Source organism: Anguilla rostrata, chromosome 7 (genome assembly GCF_018555375.3).
Source record: "Anguilla rostrata isolate EN2019 chromosome 7, ASM1855537v3, whole genome shotgun sequence".
Taxonomy (NCBI): Eukaryota; Metazoa; Chordata; class Actinopteri; order Anguilliformes; family Anguillidae; genus Anguilla; species Anguilla rostrata.
This window is the reverse complement of record NC_057939.1, coordinates 20,747,316-20,767,620: the sequence shown is the minus strand read 5'-3', so window position 1 is coordinate 20,767,620 and position 20,305 is coordinate 20,747,316. Positions and strand designations below refer to the sequence as shown.

Genomic DNA, 20,305 nt, shown 5'->3' with positions numbered 1-20,305 from the left:
TGTAGCACTGTGTGCTACAAGTCACACAGCGCTACAGGTGAGCTAGCGTGCTATGTCTAACGCTCACTGATGACAGCTGTTACACAGGGATTAGCAATCAGTGCGCTTATGCAGCAGCAACCCAAGGAGGCATGCTGCTGTGGCCCCCTGGTCATAGCTGGCTGATGACATTGACTGTACTCAAATTAGCAATGCCTCAAACCAGACTCATACCAGCAATGGCGGGCTACGGAGCTGAGACTGGTCTCAAGGAGTAGTATTCAAAGGTCTGACACATGGCACATGGACATCCCCACGCCCCCTTGCCCTGTGGAGTGCTCTATCAGACACGTGCAATTCCATTCAGTTCCACTGACAGCAGCCCATTGGCCCTCGATAAGAGCCGTCACCCCAATAAGGCTCAACATCCAACCCGGCAGATAAAAGCCTGGTGCTTTTCACTGCTGTAGCTTTGTAGTAGCACAGAATGGGACACAGGCACATTCACAGGAAAGGACAGATAATAAACATCAAGCATTTACAACACACAAAATGGAAACAGCTTGTAGCTTAATGTACCAGTTAAAGGTACAAATTCAATAAAGCCAAAGCCTTATCAACAGAGCTAATCCAAAGCAACAATGAACTGACGACTTTAAGTGGTAACAATCGCGCTACAATCCAAGCTGTTTAAACGTAACTTAAAAGATCCATTTCCAAGAACCCAATAATGAAACTCTCTTCAGCCAGATAGCGTCAGCAAATCATTATGGACTTGCTGCTTTGTGTGTACAAGTCATTTTTCTTTTCAAACAAAGTGGCTGTTCCACATATCCTGTTCATTGCAATGCAGCCCAGCATAAGTTGCTGAGAATGATTGGTACAGCTAACATTTTAAAAGCATGTGCAATTAACCAGAATCTTAGTTGTTTGATAGTAGCTTAAGACAGCATTTGCATGGCAGATTTACTTCTTGAGTCACTCAGTTGAAAAACTCAACTGAGTAAAAATATAATTAACTTGAACTGCTGATTGTTAAATGCCGTATATAAATACAGTATATAAGTATTTCCATTTTTCATATTTGTGTCACCCCATGATTACTGACAGGACTGGCAGAGGGATCTGGGGCTTTTGTTGTGTAGGACAGCCGTTCCTGTAGACATGACATGCAGCTTTAGCCAGTGAGCCGGTAAAGACTCTGACAGCAGCACTTTTTAATGACGAGACATTACTCACAGAGTAGCAGAGCATCTCTACAGAAAGCCAAGACGGATGATTAGTGATGGTTGAGACATGTTTTATCTTTGATCCCCTCACAAGGATTAAAGCCCACACTATCTACTGACCCCCGCTAGTTTCACGCAAACAAAATAAGGATTATCCTGATTCTCAAAGCCTAATACCATAATCTACCTTTTCTCTCTGAACATGAAAAGAGACATTGATAAGACCTCACGCTTTTTACTTTTTTTTGTGGCTGTTGTTATTGTAAGATGTCTCCGGCTACCTTAGTTTAGGCTGTCTGTACACTTCAAAGCACACACTGCACTTGCTCAACTGGAAGAGCTCTGTGTTCAGTAATGTATTATCAATGTCCTTGAGGAGCTTTTGTTTTGCTTCTCATAATGATAGAAATTACATATAATTGCATATGCTTGTGAGTACAGTATGTAATTGTTTCATTGGATTACCAGGCTCTCTTGTCTTTCTTGTAAATACTCTGCCTGTCATTCAAATGTTAATATTCTTGTGTGTGAGGTTTCAGTCATTCAAGAAATGTAATTGTCACCCTCATTTTGTTGCATTGTTATTCAACAATGGAACAGGTGGTTGGTATCTGATTGGACTTGTTTTTTAAACGCTGCTGCTCAAAGCAGGTATGCGAGTGGACTGGCATTTCTGCATGCGAAGATTTGAAATCAGAGCCTTGGATGCCATGCAGGCGGTAATAATGAAAAGAACCATACCGAGGGCAGAGACAGGACATGTCAGCTTTGTCTGTACCATTTTCAGAGTATTAATTATTTGCTTATTTTCCTGGGGCAGCTTCATAAAACATGTACAGGTAGCACAGAGGGATCTGGGTAGGCTTAAACCAGTTAGGTCTCTCTCACGAGTTCAGCATGGCTACAGTGTGGGTGAAGAAGGGCTACAGCCAGGACTTGAATAGGACAATGTGATTGAATTTAGAATGTGACATGCCGCTCACAGCATTGAATTCCTCAAATCCATGTCTCACGCCCACACACACACACACACACGCATACACACACACACACACACACACACAAAATTCACAAATTGCATAATGTGAAGTGCAATAAGGGTTACATTTGAAATATAAATATTTGTTGTATGCATGCTTTGTAGTGTAAATTTATTAACAAGCTGTCATAAAAATAAAAACAATATAACAAATGATCATGTATGGCTTGGAAGCCAGTATATGAAACTAATATTTTCAGAAATGTTTCTGTTGTTTGAAAAAATAATAATAATAAGAATTTTAAAAAGCAAAAATGCTATCATAATTGGTTGCTAGGCAGAGCTCTATCAAGGATACTATCTACTTTGTAACATTAGGACAGAGAAGTACAGAACTGAAAAATCAACTGTCACACCGCAACATATAAATCTGACTCTTATGCCTAATCAAGCATTCTCAGACTGCACCTCTAGTTGGGTAAGTAGTTCAGTCCTCTTGCTTAGAGACTGTGCAGCTCAGCTCAGCTCAGCTGGACAGCAGAGTAAAGACCAGCAGCGGTTGCCTATAGATGTTAGTAAGTTGCACTCCCCCTACCTGCCAGAGGGCGCTACGGCATTCAAACATAACTGGCTATTCTAAATTTGAAGAAGAAACTGTCGGATAAAATATTTTTAAACCAAAATAGAGCAGGAATGTGAGCCTTGGTGTCCTGTACAAACACACAATCTCACCCACTCGTTCTAGTTCTCTCACAGACGGCTAGAGTCAGCCACTCAATTGTCTGCATGCTCCTCACATAAAGCAGCTCTGTGTTGCACTAACTCCTTACGGAATTTCCATGGTCCAAAAATGGCTTACATTTACTTCATTAGATATAAAACCCTGAATATTCAGATGTTTACTCTACTTGTTTTCCCAGCTAATCACTGTACACAAGGCTAAATCTCTCAGCGGACTTTCATGACTAAATATCAGTCCTGACAGAGCCCAGAGCAAGGCTTTAAGCGGAACCTGGAGAGGATTTGGTGGCTATGGGTTAAGAAGAAGAGCTAGAGTATATGATGTACGTGGGAGAGACTCCAAATAGGTAAAATGTTGGGTTAGGATATCCTTTGAATAGGTAAAAGGTTGGGTTTGGTGTTTCTGTGCTTGAGCAGTGAAATCTTGAGGAAGAGGATCCAGCTGCCAGTGTTTCTCTGATTTGTGTTCCCCCTCTTTCAGTCAATCTTAAAAATCTGTCCACGGCTCTCGTTTCATCAACATGCATTCTCATCATAAACAGGATGTAAGCTTGGTTAGTTGATTTCACAGCAACGAAAAAGTTTGGATCATTATGAAATGCTGCGCAATATTTTTTTTTTAAAATGCAAATGAAGTGAAAGCAAGTTAACTGAACTGTTCTGTCACACATTTGTCATTCCTAATAACCTGCAACAGTTTTAGTTTTTGGGTTATCAGATGTTGCGCTATGGTATGAAGAGAAGAAAACATCAAGGAAATTTATATTGTTGAAATCAGAAAAGTTCCAATCCAATCCAAAAAACATCAGTTCGGTTTTGTCTTCACAGTTGTTGTGGGAGCATGGGTTGATTGCATACGGCTGATCGAGTGTGACCTCAGGTGGCAAGACTGTGCACCTTTCAGCTTTCTGTAAGGCGCTTTTCTGGTTCAGGAGTTCGAAGCCATTGTATCATGCAGCCAACAGCCACGCTTAGCTAAAAATGTGTCCTTCATGGGGCTGTGTGTTGTCATACAGTACTTGCCAGATTACAGTTCTGGGTAAAAATTAAAAGACCACATCAAATTTTCAGTTTCACAGTTTATGTGTATGTATCTGCATAATATCTAACTTTTGATATTGCATGGACCACATTTTATTTTAATTTCAAACCAAAAATATTGCCATCCAGAACAATTATTTGCAAAAAAATGAGAACTTGTCAAAATAGTGGAAATGTTGCTGTACATTGAACAATGCACATGCATACTAAACAAGTTTATACCCATAAATAAATAATAAAAATAATAATGCCTTTGTTTAGGAAGGGTTCAACAATCAATAATTTCTGGAGTAACCTAGATTCTTCTTCAAAAAATATGGGGTGGTCACCTCATTTTTTTCAGAGCTGTATATTTTTGTCTCTTGAGAGGGCATGTCAAAATAGCTGATACTTCCTTTTAGATGACAACCCAAAACAGAACCTTTGCAGATAGCTTAATCACAAAGTATAGGGGGTGGTAACCATTACAATCCACCATTTTAGCTTGGCCAAAAAGCGTTTCTTTGTTCTGGACATTAAAAGGATACTAAGCACCTGAAAAAAAAATTATATATTTTATGTTCTGCAGTACCGCTGTTATTGCAAAAAGAAATTACAGGCCATACTATTTGAAATATTCACAAGCCAATCCTGATATGAAGGCCTTTTCTCTTTTTAACCATCACTTTTGTTGACTACCAAGGTCTCAGGCCTCCGATCAGTGATTGGTCCATTTCCTTCCTGCTTTATCAAGGCTGAACATGTCAGATGCAGAATAATGGAGCCTTTAATATGGTAAGTGTGAATGGGGGAATCGTATTCTCGGCTGCAGATAGTGCCTCTCTGTTTACATGGCAAAACAGCCTATCTTGACAACCAGATGTGCTTTACAGGGCATTTTACAGACATTTCAGCTTTGTTCGTGGCTCTGCGACTAAATTCCACCTCTGAAAGACAGAAAACTAAGCAGAATCCAAGACAATATTTCATCAATATCCACCTTGCCTGATGGAAGCAGTGTTGGCATGCAGGCGGAGGGACTGGAGAGAGTTGTGTAGTAAGTCATTGAGAACAAAATTCCCTGAAGGTTTTAAGGCATGAGGGGTGGGGGTAGGGGGTGGGGATGGAGAACTGTGCGATGCCAAGCTTTCATGGTTTATTAGCTTTTATGAGGAGAGAGCTCACCCACTGTGAAAGTACCTGCTGACAAGCCTTCAAAGTTATTAAACTTTCCATAGATACTTTTGGATGAATACCCCTCCCCCTCTTCATCTATAAAAATAAGAAATAAAGACATGATTTCTAGCTTTAAAATGCAAACAAAGAATAGTGGCTATTTACATTAATATTCTTTAAGAAATCCGAAAGAATCTTTAAAGCTTACATTAAAAAGTAATCTGCATGTGTCTCCCAGAATTTATCTCAAGGGATGGTGAATTTGTTTACAACGCTGCTGTGACACCAGTATTTTGGTAATATCGATACATTATCTGAATATTACGAAACCATTTGGTGAAAAGTCATAATAGTAAGTATAGATGTTCAAACTCTGCAGAGTTCGAGTTCAAGTTCTTTAATGTGCAATCTATTCTTATTACAAAAAAAAATGTTCAACACATTTTTTAGAGAATTAAAATGTCAAATACATTGATAATATGTACAAAACAGTGCCCAAAACGGGCAGAAGGGGGTCAGAACTTTGCTTTTTTTTGTGTTATTTTGTTTGTTTTTTCCATATTACTCACATGCTGAAATATAGTCTGGCAACCAGCTATATATGGCCTTCACATTGTCCACCTCTGCTTTCTTCAAATTATTGTTCGAACCAACAGGACATTTCACAAGCATCTGACACTCGGTTGACTCTTTACTGTCTTTTGTCTTGCAGGAAAAAAGTAGAGACATCAAACTTTCACGCTTTGATCAATATTATTTCATTTTGGCATGCATTTTGAATTTTGTTGCCATGTCTTTAATTTAAATGTTGAATAAAATTTCAAAAAATTCTTAGAGTTGTACAACCACAAAGGCATTGTGCTGCTTATTGTAGGTCAGGCCTTAGGAAATATCTGGTGACAGAGCCAGAAATGAATGTAAATGAATGTATGCACAAAGGCTGAGCTAGCACAAGGTATTTCACCAGCTGAAGCAATGTGTAGTGTCTTGCACTGCCTAATTGGTATATCTGGATAATAAGTCATATTTGCTCCTGTGATCCAGAATTGACTGTGTGCATTTCTCCAAGGTATGCAGGCACCTAGCACCTCACATATATAGTGCTGCCTTAATAAGGTTGGTCAAAAACAACACCATGGCTGGTAAGCAACGCGAGAAAGACAGCATAATCCACTTTTTCCAGGCACCTCATGTGCTCTACCAATATTAGGGTTTAGAGTAGACTGTGACGTTAGTGTCCAAGACTGATTATAACCACTAATTGTAAACCATGTAATTTGAAAACCTGTCTCAGGCTATGATTAGTAGCCTAATGCAACAGCAAAGATGTGTAATATGAGTTTAGAGTTCTACGATACAAAAGTACTGGTTCAAATCAGTTCCTCAGTCATAACTACCCTACCCTAATCAAAAAATAAATGTACATAATAATAATAATAATAATAATAATAATAATAATAATAATAATAATAATAATAATAATAATAATCTCTCGTGTCTTCCTTGTTTAACTGAAACACTGTTCAGATATGACTTTATGTAAAATCATCAGGATAACCTTGGATTCAGAGACTGAAAAAAATGCCCTCGGTCACGTGGACTGCTTCTGACCCCTAGATCTCAGACAAACTACGCGGAACTACTAGAGCTCGTAGCCATTGGGCGATTTACTGGACCGTTTTTTATTTCGCTCTGTGATTGGCTTATTTTACAAAGTCGTTTATATTTCTCCTTTGTAATTGGCTCTTTTCTTCAATTCCTCTGCCACTGTGCTAATGTGCCCCTGTTCAACTTCACATGAACGTGTGTAATGTGAACTCTATGCAGGTGAAAATGGCGAGTTGGTGTGTTCGAGCTGTGCGACAGAGCTACTCAATAGTAGCATCCCCTGTTCTGTTAAGGTAACAATGCGCCTAAAATAGTGCACTGTCTGAAGATCGCTGTCTGTCCGTGATGGCAAGTGGGGTTTATATTTTTGCTGCTGAACTGACAACTGCGGAGCTTAGCCGACTGGTTTGACAGTCCATGTCAGGGCAAATGTTTCGTAATTCAGCAACCCCCAGCTAGCTTGTTAGCTAGATAGCTAGCTAGTTAACGTTGAAGGCACGTTTGTTCGTTTCGCAAATTGGCCATCTCAATAGACAACATAGTTACTTACTACCATGTAATTTTCAGCCATATCGAGATTGGTGCTGTATGGTATTGCTTTTATCCAGATAACAATTTTAGGTAGCTGACTTGTATCATACCTAGCTGGCTTGTATCATACCATGTGATTTAATATTCGACAGCCACATTAACGTATCACTAGTAATTTGCATCATGCGCTACATATTTTCTTTGCAAGCTGATAACTCTGCAACTATCCTAGTTGGAGTTAGAAACAAACTGTAATAGTTTAGGTGACTTTAAAGTGCGTTTTGAACTTTGTGATTAATGTTGACGTTTGTGTTACGTAGTTTAGCTTCTTCCCTTGGTAATTTATCGAAGTATCGGTTTTATCGTGAGACACCTTGTTAGTTTATCTAGCTAACGACCTTCGCATTCTGTCACATTCAAAAGCTTGCATTAATGTCTGCGAGATGCATTGGCAATTTAAATGACTAGCCCATGTTAGGCGAGCATGATGACACAACTTGAAACTCACATCCAAGTGTCGCAAGAGCTTTTAGCTATCCTACGCGACGTTAGATTCAGTTCAGGTCGTTACACCTGAAAAAGCAACGTAAATAATTGTATCTATGGTTTTTTTGGTTAATGCACGTCATATTTACAACTTTGGCTTGAGAGTATCCAACATCTGTGATGTAGTGGTGTAAATATGCTTTTACCTGAAGGCCGGTTTTGTGCTGCACAGGTCGTCTCCACGGCTCCTCTGCACGGCTGCTCAGCAGAAGAGCAACGGCGCGAGCGCGGATGAAGAGAACGCGGCTCAGAAACCCGAACAGAGCTCTGCGGAGAAGGCCCTGGTCGAGGAGAAGGTACAGCTTGAGGAGCAGCTAAAAGATGTTATGGTGAGTGTGATGACCTTGTCGCTAATGTGTTTAGAAAGTATACTAATCCAGTGCAACCTGCAGGACTTCCAGTTGGCATCTCCATCAACTTGTTCTTGCCATGCTGTTGTTTATTAACGCAGGTGTAGGGTCGCAGTTTGGTTGTGATAAATAAATAAAAAAAGACCGTTTCTTTGAAGGTGTGTTAAGTCTGTGTGTGTCCTGGCCCATGTTTGAGTACTGGAGCTGGTTGGAGGCTGATAGGTTGTGTTCCGTACATCAGAATGTTCATTATTGGTGCCTTGATTTATGGTTTTCAGACAGTGAAAAAAGTGCAGAACAACATGTCTATGGGACAATGCACTGTTGATGTTCTTTGATTGCCTTGGTTTCTTTTGCTGGCTTCTCATTGGTGTTTTTTTCTCTCCTCACAAACAGGACAAGTACAAGCGGGCGCTCGCTGACACAGAGAACCTCAGACAGAGGAGTCAGAAGATGGTAGATGATGCAAAACTATATGGTAGGTATGCTTTAGAAGACGTGGGGGTGGTTGTAACCTGGCTAAATGCCTTGTATATGTGCATATGATGTGCAAGAAACTCATATTTTGTATGTTTGTAGTTTCTCATTTCAACTGGTGTACCACAGTCAATACAAGAGACACAAGGAAGTTGGAATTTGACTATCCATTGAACTCATTATGCTAATTTCCTCTAGAACCAAGCTAAATTTGACTATTTAAATTTTATGGGTATCTGAAGTTTAGCCTGCTTGTTTTACATCATGACAACCTCATCTCCTGGTTTGCCTCATAATGAATTGGATGACTTTTAACCACTGACCAGGAATCCAAGGGTTCTGCAAAGATTTGCTGGAAGTGGCTGACATCCTTGAGAAGGCGACGGAGAGCGTGCCCAAAGAGGAAGTGACAAAAGATAACCCTCACCTGAAGAACCTGTACGATGGGCTGGTGATGACGGAAGTCCAGATCCAGAAGGTTTTCAACAAGCACGGCCTGGTGAGGCTCAACCCCGAGGGGCAGAAGTTCGACCCCTATGAACACGAGGCCCTCTTCCACGCCCCTGTGGAGGGCAAAGAACCAGGCACGGTTGCCATGGTCACCAAGGTGGGCTACAAGCTGCACGGACGCACCCTCAGACCAGCTCTGGTGGGTGTGGCCAAAGCTCCTTAACAGATTCGCCATTGGTGACAGGTGTTGAAGGGTACAGCAGAAGAACCTAAAACAGAAGGGACTCCAAGCAGTGACACACGGCTCTGCAAATCAAACTACCTGTTTATTTAGTCTTCAACAGAGGACAGAGGTTTGTGAATGGAGAAAATGTGGTTGGCACTGTGGAACATTAAAACTTAATTTTTTGTGTCATTTTCATTTTGTTTTACAAGTCATCAGTGTTTAGAGTTAAGTTTTGTTTTCTCCCAGCTTCACCTGTACATGTCTCCTTAGTGAAACGGAATGTGATTTCCACCTTTTCATTTCCATAGATATACACGTCTCTGTTGTAATACTAGACCAGATCTATGAACCACATGATGTACAAGAATGAATGATGCCCGGGTCAGTATTCTCTGTGCTTTTGTTCATTTAATTTAACTTTGATGAGTTGATCATACCTGTATAAACTAAGTCTAACTGCTGCGGGCATATTAAAAGTGACTGGATGCAGTAATAGTTCAAAGATTTCAGAATTCGTACCTACCATCACTGTTTATGACTGTGTTAGAGTGCCGTGCACAAAACAGAACTTTTTGTAATGAATAGAATCTATTGTATCAAAGCATATCAGTAGCCTTGATCCATTATTGTAGCCCTGAACAAACAAATGTCCACACAGTATACCTTAAGAAGTGGCTAAAATTGCCTGTGAACTTATCACCTTCTATCAGTTTCTTTTATCAAAGTTTAAAATGAAAAGTGAATTGATTTTCCTGCTGAATTTTCAGCAGTATTCATAGTCCCATATGAAAAACTCTTAAATGGCTCAGTTTTGCTGAGTGCTGTGTGTGTTTTAGAATCATTCGATATCAGCAGAATTGTGATTTTAAAGACAGACTTAGTGTAAATTTATTGCCGATAAGTCAACATGGCCTTCCTATTCCCATCTCAGATGGTGCCTTGAGAGTGTCGCGAGAGAGGGTTTTTTATTAATTGACTCTTTAAAATCCGAAAGCCAGGACAGGGCTGTTTGACAGCTGCCTGATTCAAAAAATCACTTTAGCAGTGAAGCCCTGGCAGTTTGCTTTTTCTGCATCCCCACAAATTTCACTATGCCAGATATTAGAAAGACAGTTACTGAAAAAAATCTTGAATCTCATGCTGATATATGCTTGGGAAAGCAGTGTAAAGACACCTTCATGGATCAGAAGGTGTGTAAAAGTGAATATACTGTACACCCAATCCCACAACACCCTTGTGCATTGGGTGTCCATGGGGTTACGAAGCTATGGGCATTTCATGTCTACTTCTACTTCTGATTGTTCAGAAAGCCCGGTTGCTTATTTTATTAGTAATTTTTGATGAAGTCATAACTTGAGGCATAGCTGCAGATGGCCGTGTCCTTGGTGAAAATACTTTACTGTGATCTGGTGAAGTACCATTATTGCATATGGATGTGTGATGGGTTGGGACAGAACCCAGCAGACACACCAGCCTTCTAGGAATAGAGTTGTGTGCCCCTGCGCATGTGTATTTCCTCCAAACACTAGTACAGGAAAGTGCTCACTGTCTCCACAGAGTATACCTCCCTCTCACAGCTCACTTGAACGCAGAAGTAATGACTATATTCTCATTTTTGGCTCTGACAATGCTCACTAACCAGCATTCTTTGACTTTTTTATGCCCTTTACCTAATTTGGGTACCACGTATGTGTGCTGCATAAATGTTCCGAGTGACTAATACTGCACTGCTGCGAATGCAGTTGTCACATAATTTCTCATAGTGAGTGTTTTTTCCCCACAGTTGAATAACATCAGGTTGCCCATTGCATAATTCTTAAAAAATGTAAAGCTTTTCCACAGGTATGTAGCCAAAAAGTCGCATTCACTCATATAAATCATTCCTTTATGGCACACGTACAATAAATTGGCAAGAGAATATGTAATCCCAAAGGTTGAACTGAAACAATGCTCTAAGTGTTAAGATCTTGGATGTTCGATTTGGTTTAAACCGTCTGTAAGTAAACTGACAATTCACATACAGACACGATGTCATGAAAAGAGGTGTTTTGGTCTGAAAAATCAGTCCTGGGGCCCCTGTTTGATTCAGTGCTCTGATGACGGTGGTTGTATTTGTGTTTGTGGCCATAAATTGTTCTTTTAAAACGTGCAAACATTAACCTGCCCACCTGACCAGTGAGAATATGCTTTTAACTGTAGTGGCTCTGGCAGACCAGGATTAAAGCCTTTCTGTAAAGCAGGGCTGCCCAACCCTGTTTCTGGAGATCTACCTTCTTGTAGGTTTTCCTTTCAACCCTAATTTTGCACTCCTTATTCTACTAATTAGCAGCTAATCTAGATCTCTAGCTGTTGAACGAGCTGTGCTTTGGTAGGGTTGGAATGAAAACCTGCAGGATGGTAGCTCTCCAGGAACAGGATTGGGCAGCCCTGTGCTGAAGTGTGTAGCCACTCCACTGCAGTCAGTACACAAACAGTACTTTAGTTGTGAAAGAGCCAGTGTTCACTGGAGAGTGGTGTGACCCAAAAGAAATGTATGGGAAACCTTGACCAATAAAGGAGACCAGAGCTCTGCTGTGCAAGGCTTGACTCTTTGTCTCGTTTCTTTATCATAGAGTGCCATGCAAACTGGAGTCTCCAAAACCCCTTTATTGTTTATGGAAGGGGTTACTCAATGTTTTCCTGTGTAGTTCCACCTTAAAGGATCACCCTCTGGCTGAGGACCCTTACCATAGAGGGGGGGCATTTAGATGTGCTCTTGGCCCATTGATCAGCGAGAAGAAAAACGTATATAGGTGCATCAACACGATGAGCGTCTATGTCTCTATCAGCACAGTGTAGGCATTTCTTCCACTAGTGCCAAAAGAAGAAACCACTGTACAAGAAGGGATCTGCAGGGTTTTTCACATTCTGTTTCAAATGTACATAACATACCTAGCCACAGCATTGTTTCACAAGTAGTACATGGAAAATATTACTCCTGCATACACCATATTCAGTTGAATCTGGCCCCCAGACAGAAATGACTGATGACCGTTGCACTACAGGTTAAAATACAGCAGCTAACACAGTTGTCCACAGAAACATGTTTAAAATGGAAAGTCATATGATTGATACAAGATGCATTTAGTGCAATATAAATGTAATACGCTTCATAATATTCCCATAGGTGAGTCAGATAAGTTTGACCTGAATGTCTATATCCCATTTACAAAATTGAGCTTGGAAGGGAAAATGCTAAGGAAACCCAGCCCAGACAATACATTTCTTGAAAACCTGACCAGTGAAAACGTGGGTGTGCAAACTGAAATTCTTTTTAAACAAAAAGAAGTTTCCAATAACCCTTTGTCCCAAAATATCCGCTTAAATAAGCAAAATGAAAAGGACCACCCATTTAAGAAATGTATACAGTGGATACAGTACGAGAAAAAGTATGTGCACTTTAATACAAAACATGTAATGACTCCATGTAATGTGCAACCACAAAGTATAGGACATTAACGCTCTCCTTGATATCTTCAACCACCTTTACAAACATCTTGTACATTCCTAGGCATACTACTCGGACAGAGGAACGATTTACAGCATGCTAAGACAATATGTGGAAGGCTTTTTTTAAACAGTTATCACATTTTTTCTTTTTTTCAAATTTTATTACAAAAGTTATAAAATGTTCCTGAAATAAAATACTTTACATTTCACAGGTCAGTTTTTAATAGTAATTTTCTTGTCTTTTTTTTCTTACATTACAAAACATATTTACATTTGCTAAAATATTTCAATTCCCAATGAAATAACATAAACAATTTTTAATGGAAACCCCAGTTGTTACTTTTTTCTTTTTTTACATTAGTTTTTTTTTTAGAAATAATTTAAATTCAAATTGAAATCAGTTTCCAAATTACCTAAGCATTTCTTATGATCATTTTTCTTTTGATACCTGGCTAGAATGTTTTTCATTGTGTAGTCAAAGATGCCAAAATACTAATAGAAAAATGTATTCTGAAAGGAACTCACTTTTAGGCCCATTAAAATGGAAAACTGGTCAAAAAATATAATTTGATATGATTATGTTCACAGTGTATCTTGATCATTGGGCTGAAGCCCCAATCACATGACAGGATAATTCATCTCCTCTACACACTGCAGTCGGAAGGAAGGAGCACCCAGCTTTTGGCAATCTGAACTATTTGTTATTCCTCTGAACACTCAGACATACAAAGAATCTGATCATGTGATAGCCTACATCTCTCAACAAGCCATTCTGACTCGCAGGAAAAGCAACAGACTTCCTGCGATTCACAGACTGCTAATTACTCGGTGATGTCATCAGAGCAGCAAGCATGCGTCGTTTTATTGGCATGCAACAAATTGCTTCATTCATATACCCACACATCATAAATCATATCAAAGTACAGATTTTTGACAAGTGCGCCTCTAACACAATTAGCTCAACCTGTTTACTGACTATTTATTAAAGAGTAACTGTAACCTTACACCTCAAAACATGGAATAAAAAAAACAAAAAAATGGTTTCTTCAATAACAGTAACAAAATGTTGACGGCATACACTTCTGATGGCAAAAAATAAAAATAAAAAAAGCTTTTTTGGAAAAGCAAATGTGAACATCTCTGTGTCGAGGTTCCGCAACTGGCTGATAGCTTCATGAAACGTGAAACCCAGACGGAACGAAAGTACGCTGTGAGGGCTCAGTTTGTAAGCATGCGCTTCACACACTCACACACGGCACAGAAAACAGAAACATCACAAACCTACACAACGTTTATATACAGCAGGAGTAAGATAAAACACTAATACCGACAGAAGCAAGTTCTAACCATGACAAAACTCTGTTTTTTTTTTTTTTCAAACGGTTTCCAACACAATGGGTAGCCTACATCTTTGTTAAATGAAGTGAGTTACACCAGTTTGATAGGTTTGATAGCTCGAGAACTGAGAATGCAATTTTTATTCATTTTTGAATGGCACAATTCCTTTTATACCTTTTCTTCATAAAGAAAATGACAGATAAAAAAATACTTTTTTAGACCGGCAAAAAATAAAAATGTTGTTCACTGATCATTATACCTTCAATAACTGCCCCCCCCCCACCCCCCCAACCCCACCCCACCATAGACAAACTGTTGGCCCCGCCCCCTTCCTTGATCACAAACACAACACCCCTGGAGGGACTGCTGTGGCTGCTTCTTCCCAAAACTGAAAGACAGCGAGGACCCATGCTAAAAGCGATGGGGTTTGGACCCCCCCCCCCCGCACATTCAGGCTTTGGGTTTAGACCTCACATATGAAAGTTCCCACCACAGAACAACTCAAATAAAATGTAAACAAAAAAAAAAAGAATATAGCCTATGCACCATACACGGAAATGGGGGGGTGGGGGTGGGGGGGGTCACAATCATCCCAGTTTTGAGAGGGGCCCTGAAGAGCACCGCTAGCTTTTGTGCTCCCGCTCGCTTTGTCAACCAATGGCCATTCACACCTCATTTACATTTAAATAGCACTTCTGCCATCGCCCGGATCAAAGCAAACAAAGCCCGGGACACTGCGCCGACAGACACCGTTATGGCGGCCATTGTGTTTCCCGCTCCTGACGGGGTTCCGCAACAGCGGTGCATCCTCGAGTTGCCGCACGTTCAACGGGACCTCCTGAGATGGGAGACTTCCACAAAATACACGAGTCAGGGCAAAAAAATCTAACGGAATATTCAAACGACGCAACATTTTATGAAAATGCAGCGATGCCAAAAAACTCTCACGCCGATCTTTACCCTTCCCAGTGAAGGTGGCAGGTAACTGCGACTCAGGATAATGCAGAAGTTTAACGCCATGATTTTGTGTATTCTTGACTGATTACATTACGATGGCAACAAGCAGAAGCACGCAACAAATTTAGCACTGTTCCTTCCAAACCAGCACAGGCTATAAGCACCTCTGATTCTCTCCAGAGCATTATTAACTTTGATAGGAAGGGGAGGCATGACATATCCATAACTTTCTCTTATAGGGTTAGCTATACATTTTATTTAAAAAATAAACTGTCAGTTATTTTCTCTCATAGAACATCTAGAAATACAAGTGTCCTCAAGCTCTGGAAAAAAAGACAACACATATACACACGGCAGTAGTCGCCCTCAGACTGACCAAAGCTCTAAGGCAGGGAGTAGTTCTGACAATAAATTAGGCTATATTAGATGAACAATGTCTTTTTACACCACTACACTCTACACTGCATTTGAAACTAATAAGCAGACAGAAAAGGCTGTCAAGGCATTCAGCTCCACTAAATGCAGTGAACCTTACATGCAAAGTTAAACAGCCACCGCATAATATCTGTTCACTCCATAATATTCACCCCACTGAATCCCATCTTTTAAGCTTCTCGCTGTTTTTTTTAATGATCAGTCGAGCTGGAACGCAAAAAAATAAGTGCATACGAAACCATCTGCGTCGCAGAAACATCTGATCAACCCAAATATTGGACCGTCTAATGTTAGCTCAGGTCAACCAAGGCCTACGATGAACCACGCCTTCTGAAACAGATCCCACTGGCTTGAAAAGTAACGTCGACGGATACGGCATCCGTGTGGCTCAGCCACAGAAACAGTGTTCAAATAACGTCACAGACTGTCGACAGGGAAAAGCAGGCTTATTCTCAAAGACCATACACTCGGAAGATATAAACCAATCTGGGGCTAGCTAGTCCCCAGCAACATAATAGACAATACGGCCACCCTCTATTAATGATCCCCAACAAAGTAGCCCACATTAAAGATTACCCAACTAAACATGCCGTACAGAGATTCACAAGGAAATAAACAGCAACACAAGTCAGACGAATCACCACGAGAACCACCAGCTGAGTAGGCAAGCTTGACTTCCAATGAAACAGCAGGAGAAAAACAGAACAAAAAATCTAAATCTTCCCCTTTTGGCAAATATTTGTCTATTTTGTGCATTAGACATACAATAATTTATAAAAAGATTAATACCCACTTAGCCAATGTCAAAGCATTTTTCAAAATAAAATAAATACAAATTGTTTCACTCAAATAATGGAAGAAACGGTACCACAAAACTAACTTGCAGTTTCCTGTCAAACTGTTTCCAAGGACAGACCCCCTAAAAAGGCCTTTGAGGAGAAACGGTGAAGGCAATATTACAACAGCACTGATGGTAATGGCCCTTGTCCTTCACATAACCCCATATAATCTCAAAGCTGACAAGCTACATGTCAGCTCATGCTTGATGAAGAGGAGCCAAAATGGCTTCCAAGTAGGAAAATGCCATCTCAAAAGCATGTGGGGCTCCACACACTGAAGATGATCGTCTGACTATCCATGCAGTAATGGAACTCAACCATAAGGGGCAGTCAATCCAAGCATCCAGACATTTCTGTAGTTCTAGTCCTAGCACAGATATGGTTACTGCAATAAGGCACATCCAGTGAAAGCAATGCACAGACTTACGAAAGACGGGCACCCATTTCAAATCTGAAAAATTCCTATCTCTATAACAGGAGTGGCTTTGACTTAAGGGGATCTAGAAAGTTGGGTCATACGTGCATGTATCAATTCAGAATGCCATACTGATAAGCGATCAGACGCACGTCAGACAGAACCATTTCCTGATTGAGGAGTCCAATGTTAAGTAAGTCTATGCTCCAAACTGTGATTCTGGGCGTTGTGACAAATTCCAGAGGTGCTGGAAAATGAACAACAAGAATGTGGAAACCCTTAACACACTTAGGATCCCATTCAAGGGTGGACATCATCCAATTATCTAAAGTAAAGTGTCACCTTCATACACAAGAGTGTTCTATAAAGTGATATAAATACAACAGTGATGAAACAACAGGTTTTCGAACCTCATTACCAGTGTGGGATCACCATGTGCTGTCATCAGAGCTTCAAACTGTTATGTCAGTACCTCAGTGATAACACATGATTGGATTAGCCATTTCGGGGTTCATGAAGCTTCACACTTTGATCACCAGCACACAGCTGTTTGGAGGAAAGGAAGTCATCAGAGCACTGATAAGATGGACCGATCGCAGTACTCGACATTGAATACTCAGTCCCTACCATCTGTAGCGACCTGGGGTATAGGTCCTTGTAGATATTTTCTCGCAGACAAAATGTTGTTTGTTTGTATCCGAGTCTGGTATCTGATAATAAAAGTAGAATTACTGCTATTGCATATCACTCAAAATCAAAATAAGTCGCGGAACTGCCTACTCATGAATATGTAAGCATACAAGAAAAAAGAGGCTTCCATTATTCTAAACAGAGAGACATTTCCAGGTATCAATTGTCCACAGTAATGGTTTACAAAGGACTTTTTGGATTACACTGGAAAATAAATGTTCTGTTGTCCTAGCTCTGAGTATCATGTTTAGTCTTGGATAAAAGGAAGGTCTTTTCCCTGTACAAAGTACATATTCATTTACAAGAATAACCGTGATCAATGGTGAAAAAAGGAAGGAGTCACCAAAAGTGGCTAAATCCAGTAGTTTGGCCCACATACAACTTACATACAGAGGTCACATGCTGTAAAAAAAAAAAAAAAAACAATAATAATAATAAAATGAAAAACACAAACACCCACCCACACACACACACACACACACACACACACACACACACACACACAAAACAATAACAATCACTTCCCAGGGATACCGAGGACGTTAGGAAGCATCTCGGGATATCCATCCGCTCTCCGTGAGAAAGTTCAGAATTCTCTTTTTGAGGACTTTGTCCAGGTAGCTGGGCAGGCGGCTCTTGGAGGGGATGCCCTGCCTCTTTTGCAAGTGGTCCTTGATAATGATGGTTTTGACAGTCAGGTAGCGGGTGGGGCTGAGGTTGAGCGAGTTGCAGAGGACCTTCTCCCGGTCGGAGAGCAGCTCGAAGCCCGACAGGTTCTCGATGGCCGAGAACTCGCCGTCCTTCCCCTCCTCCTTGACGCCGCCGGCCCCGCCCCCTCCGCCGCCTCCCCCTCCTCCGCCTCCCCCCCCGCCGCCGCCGCCACGCTTGGACTGCGCCACGCTCTTGTTCTCCTTGCGCTTCTCGCGCTTGTGCCGCGCCGCCTCGTACTCGGCCGACTCGTCCAGCTTGGTGATGCCGTTGCGGCGGTACCGCTGCAGCTCGCGGACCTTGGCGCGCAGGACCCGCTCCTTGTGCATGTTCTCGAAGAACTCCTCGAACTCGCGGTGCGCCATGAACTGGCACAGCGCCCGCAGCTTCGCCCGCTGCTCCCGCTCCTCCTTGGTGATCTTGCGCTTCGGGGCGGGCGGGACCGAGGACGAGCCCCCCGCCGCCGCCGCCGCCGAGGGGGCCGCCGTCCCGCCTGCTCCGCTCCCCGGCGCGGGCTTCTCCTTCTCCTTCTCCTTCTTGTCCTTGCCCAGGAAGGCGGGCACCAGGTTGTAGTCGCGGGCGATGTTCTTGCGTCGCTGGCGCTCGCGGAGCTTGCGCACGTACATGTCCACGTGCGCGCGCTTCATCTCGATTTCCACGTCGTCGTCGTCGTAGTTGACGGACAGGCCGCTGATGAGCTTCTCGGCGTCCTGGTCGTACTCGATCTCGTAGTCGTCCCGCAGCGGCATGTAGCCCAGCTGCTGCTGCTCGGCCACGGAGATGTCCAGCGGGGGCAGCGGGGTGGTCAGGCTGGGGGACAGGGGACCCCCGCTCGGGCAAGTGTGGTCAGTCACGCGGTTTGGGATGCTGTCCGGGATGCAGGCCTTGCCCAGGTTGCCGTGGATGTACATGTTCACATAGTGGTCCATGACCTCCTGAGGGGTCCTTGAGGCTCCCACATGAGCGGCCATGTCCTCCTGGAACAAGAGAGACCAAAGCATTACTACGGAAACCTCTGTGTCTTGACAAAAGCAGAATAACCATACAAACCTAAAACAAGCTGTGTGTACACTTCACACACATGCATTTACACAGGCAATATAACTCTGTCAAAGTACAAGTTTTCAGGTTTTTTGGCATTCAACATAAACTGATATACACTGTAACACACTGTTTCAACTAATTTCATTAACTCAGAATAGCCAAACGACAATAAATAAAGTTACAGAAAATTGTATTTTCACAAAACCAGAATTAACAATTTTGCATTTCAGAGGTCCACAGTAATGTCCAAAGGTCAATATTAATTTAAGGCTACATATTCGCTTGTTATTCCTAGTACTACAGTCTTGTATACTTACGTTAGTGAATAAGCCTCCGTGGATGCAATGACATAAAGCACTACGAAGGACAGGCACCTATTTTCCTCATTAAAGTTGAAGATAAACTTAACCGTAAAAACTACATTTATTAATCGTAGGCTGTGCAGCATTTTTAGTTAGACTGTCAGTTTACATCCCATATTTAAAAGTCATTCACGTGAGCCAAGATTATCACTTTCCGCCAATGACTGTGTCAGTATTCTGTGGATGTCCACTGGCACTGGGTCAGTCAGGCCAGCTAGCTAACGAATATGAACCCATCTTACAAAATAAACAACTTCTCAAACGTTATCTAGCGACTCTAATATCAGCACAGCAAACAAGGCAACCCAAAGTGTCACACCACTCATTCACCACGAACAGCATAGTATTAGTTAAATGCACTTGATCCGTTTTGGAAATATGTAGCTAGCTAGCTAACGTAGCCTGCTCGCTAGCAAGCTTGAAAGAAACCTACCCAGTTTCCAAATCCATACTGCTCGATCGCATCGAGTAGCGACTGCTCTTCCCTGCTGGTCCAACCTCCCTCTGCTTCGGGACCCCAAAGAGTAAAACGGCCACCGTCCACTTGCTGATATCCGTGCCATCGCCGGTGATTTCCGATTTCGGCCCCTGCAGAAAAGCACTCCGGACAGAGTTCAATGTCCTGGCAATCTGTGCAACGAAGACGAAGGTTCGTTACATCTGCCAAGCAGTTAACGCAGTACTTCTTCCCGAGGTCGGCCATGTTGCTGGCTTCT

The 20,305-nt window shown here is 41.7% G+C and overlaps 2 protein-coding genes across 2 annotated transcripts; one reads left to right on the top strand and one right to left on the bottom strand.

Annotated features, from left to right (window-relative positions):
* The first annotated feature begins 6,868 nt into the window (after positions 1-6,868).
* On the top strand, positions 6,869-11,891 carry grpel1 (GrpE-like 1, mitochondrial). Its single transcript, XM_064343609.1, has 4 exons — positions 6,869-7,025; positions 7,982-8,138; positions 8,556-8,637; positions 8,963-11,891. The coding sequence occupies exons 1-4, from the start codon at positions 6,922-6,924 to the stop codon at positions 9,307-9,309; spliced, it is 690 nt and encodes a 229-aa protein (XP_064199679.1). The 5' UTR covers positions 6,869-6,921; the 3' UTR covers positions 9,310-11,891.
* An 838-nt stretch (positions 11,892-12,729) lies between these two features.
* tada2b (transcriptional adaptor 2B) lies at positions 12,730-20,292 on the bottom strand. Its single transcript, XM_064343608.1, has 2 exons — positions 20,023-20,292; positions 12,730-19,160 (listed from the first exon to the last, which is right to left on the bottom strand). The coding sequence occupies exons 1-2, from the start codon at positions 20,290-20,292 to the stop codon at positions 18,018-18,020; spliced, it is 1,413 nt and encodes a 470-aa protein (XP_064199678.1). The 3' UTR covers positions 12,730-18,017.
* Positions 20,293-20,305: the final 13 nt, after the last annotated feature.